The 2,299-nt window shown below is 56.5% G+C and overlaps 1 protein-coding gene across 2 annotated transcripts in view; it reads right to left on the minus strand.

Moving 5' to 3' along the window:
• Nucleotides 1-2,299, minus strand: part of AFMID (arylformamidase) — a 20,369-nt gene that overhangs the window by 1,403 nt on the left and 16,667 nt on the right. The window contains exons 5-10 of one of the 2 annotated variants that reach the window (XM_017525001.2): nucleotides 1,574-1,659; nucleotides 1,413-1,485; nucleotides 1,123-1,220; nucleotides 796-874; nucleotides 576-711; nucleotides 268-372 (exon numbers count right to left, since the gene is read on the minus strand). In XM_017525001.2, the coding sequence (XP_017380490.1) occupies nucleotides 268-372; nucleotides 576-711; nucleotides 796-874; nucleotides 1,123-1,220; nucleotides 1,413-1,485; nucleotides 1,574-1,659 (577 nt within the window). Of the gene's footprint in view, nucleotides 1-267; nucleotides 373-560; nucleotides 712-795; nucleotides 875-1,122; nucleotides 1,221-1,412; nucleotides 1,486-1,573; nucleotides 1,660-2,299 lie in introns of both variants that reach the window. The other variant, XM_017525000.2, reaches the window with a different exon arrangement.

Consider the following 2,299-nt stretch of genomic DNA (forward strand, 5'->3'; position numbering starts at 1 on the left):
CCAGGCTGGAGGTACAATCCTGGCTCACTGTAACCTCTGCCTCCTGGGTTCAAGCAATTCTCATGCCTCAGCCTCCTGAGTAGCTGGGATTACAGGCACGTGCCACCATTATCTGGCTAAGTTTTTGTATTTTTAGTAGAGACGGAGTTTGTCTATGTTGGCCAAGCTGGTCTTGAACTCAGGCTGGTTTGCACATCTAAGGGGCTCTGACAGGACCCACGCTGTCTACCATGAAAGGGCTGAGGAAGGCCAGGGATGAGGCCCCACCTGGGTGAGCACGCTGTCCTTCTGGGTCAGAGTCTCAATGATTTCAAAGTGATCCACGTCACGGAGCTTTTCAAACGAGGCTTTCCACCCTCCTTGACACAGAATCTGGGCAGGAGAGACGGGAGGAGGGGCCTGCGCTGTGGCGGGAGGCGGGGCAGGACTTGGGGCCATGCCCAGCACAGGTCAGGGTTCACTCATTATGTGCTGAATAAATGATGGACAGTCTTGTCCACTTGGGTGAAAGAAAGAGGAAAATCATGAGCTCACATGACCCTCGACCTCTGGCCACAAACCTGTGCTGGGAGTACCTGGTAAAACTCCCAGGACTGTCGGTGGAATTCGGGGGAGTCAAACTGGCCCACGACCACCAGCACAGGGCAGGAGGGGTGCGCCGGCTGCGCCTGGGCCACCTTCAGCTGGGGGCTGTTCCTCCGAGCGTCCTCCCTGGGGCAGGGAGTGGACAGGGGTCAGGACAGAGACAAGCCAGTCTCCAGGTGACCCAGGGGTGCTGGTGGGCAAGTGGCTCACAGGGTCAGCTGGAGAGCAACGTTCTGTGACGTATACACCATAGGCTCCAGGTCAAAGACTCCACTCACCAGGAAAAAGCCTGTGAAGGTGCAGAATGGTCACAGGGCCAGGCTCCAGGCAGAGAAAGGTAGGGCCAGCCTGCCCCCAAGGCCAGAGGGGCAGGGGCAGGGGAGGGGGCACACAGGAAGCAGAGAAGGCCTGGCTCACAGGGCTCGGAGCCCTGCGGTCAAGCCACTCACAGCCGGGAGGATTTCAGGCAGCTGGGCCAAACCCCAAGGCCCGTGGGGAGATGAAGGCTGCCCAGCCAGGCTGCAGCCCCCTGGAAACCTTTGAGGTTGGGCGTGACTCCGTGCTTGGTCCAGTCGGCCAGGAGCATCATGGCAGCCAGGTGGGCCCCGGCTGAGTGTCCACACAGGTAAATTCCCCTGGGATGGGTCAGACCAGAGAGCTGGATTTGCACTCAGTTTCCACACAACATCAGGCCCACTTCAAATTGTTCCAATTTGCCTTCTGCTCCACAGGCCAGAGGGGCGGCGTAGCTGTGTCCAAAGGACTGATTCCACTGTTTTCCCACCCAGCAGGGTCCGACAGGAAGAGACTCTGCCGGCAACACCTACTCATTGCTTGGATACCGCTTCTGGACAAACGCAATGCTGCGGGTCACCTGGTCTACCATCTGGTCCAGGGTACCTGCATAGAGGGCATGAGCTGGGTCAGGGGCTCTCAGGGCCCCCTAAAGCCCACCGGCCCTTGGACCTGCAGCAGCCACCCCTATTACCTTTAGGGGCGATGTTGTAACCCACTATCACCACGGCCACTCCCTGCGCTGCCAGTGGGTCGGCCATGAAGGCGGACTGGTCCTTACTGCAGAGAGAGGCACAGAATGTGAAGGCTAGAGGCGACCTGGCCACTGTGCTGCTTCCTGCATCCTGAGCACAACACTTGCCAGATGTCCCGTCCACACACAGCATCACCCCTTTCCAGCCCCGTGTGACACAGTGATGACGACAGGCTCTCTCCCTGCCACATCGCATTCGCGCTATGGGACCTTGGGGGGACTTCATGTAACTTTTTTTTTTTTTTTAAGCAGTAGGGCCTCGCTCTATTGCCCAGGCTGGAGTGTAATAGTGTGATCACAGTTCACTGCAGCCTCGACCTCCTGGGCTCAAGCGATCCTCCTGCCTCAGCCTCCCAAGCAGGAGTACAGATGTGCACCATTGTGCCCAGCAAATTTATTTTTTCTTTCGTAGAGGTGGGGGTCTTGGGCGTCTTGCTATGTTGACCATGCTGGTTTCTAACTCCTGGCGATCCTTCTGCCTCCGCCTCCCAAAGTGTGGGATTATAGGTGTGAGCCACTGTGCCTGGCAATTTATGTAACTTCTAAGCGTGGTTTCCTCATCCATAAAATAGGGGCAATTATGTTCCCTCTTAGGGAACTGTTTTGAGAATTAAAGAGTAACAGTGTAGAGAGTTCTGTGGGCAATAAATGTAAGCTTTTTTTAAG

Source organism: Cebus imitator, unplaced genomic scaffold, assembly GCF_001604975.1.
Source record: "Cebus imitator isolate Cc_AM_T3 unplaced genomic scaffold, Cebus_imitator-1.0 Scaffold36, whole genome shotgun sequence".
NCBI lineage: Eukaryota > Metazoa > Chordata > Mammalia > Primates > Cebidae > Cebus > Cebus imitator.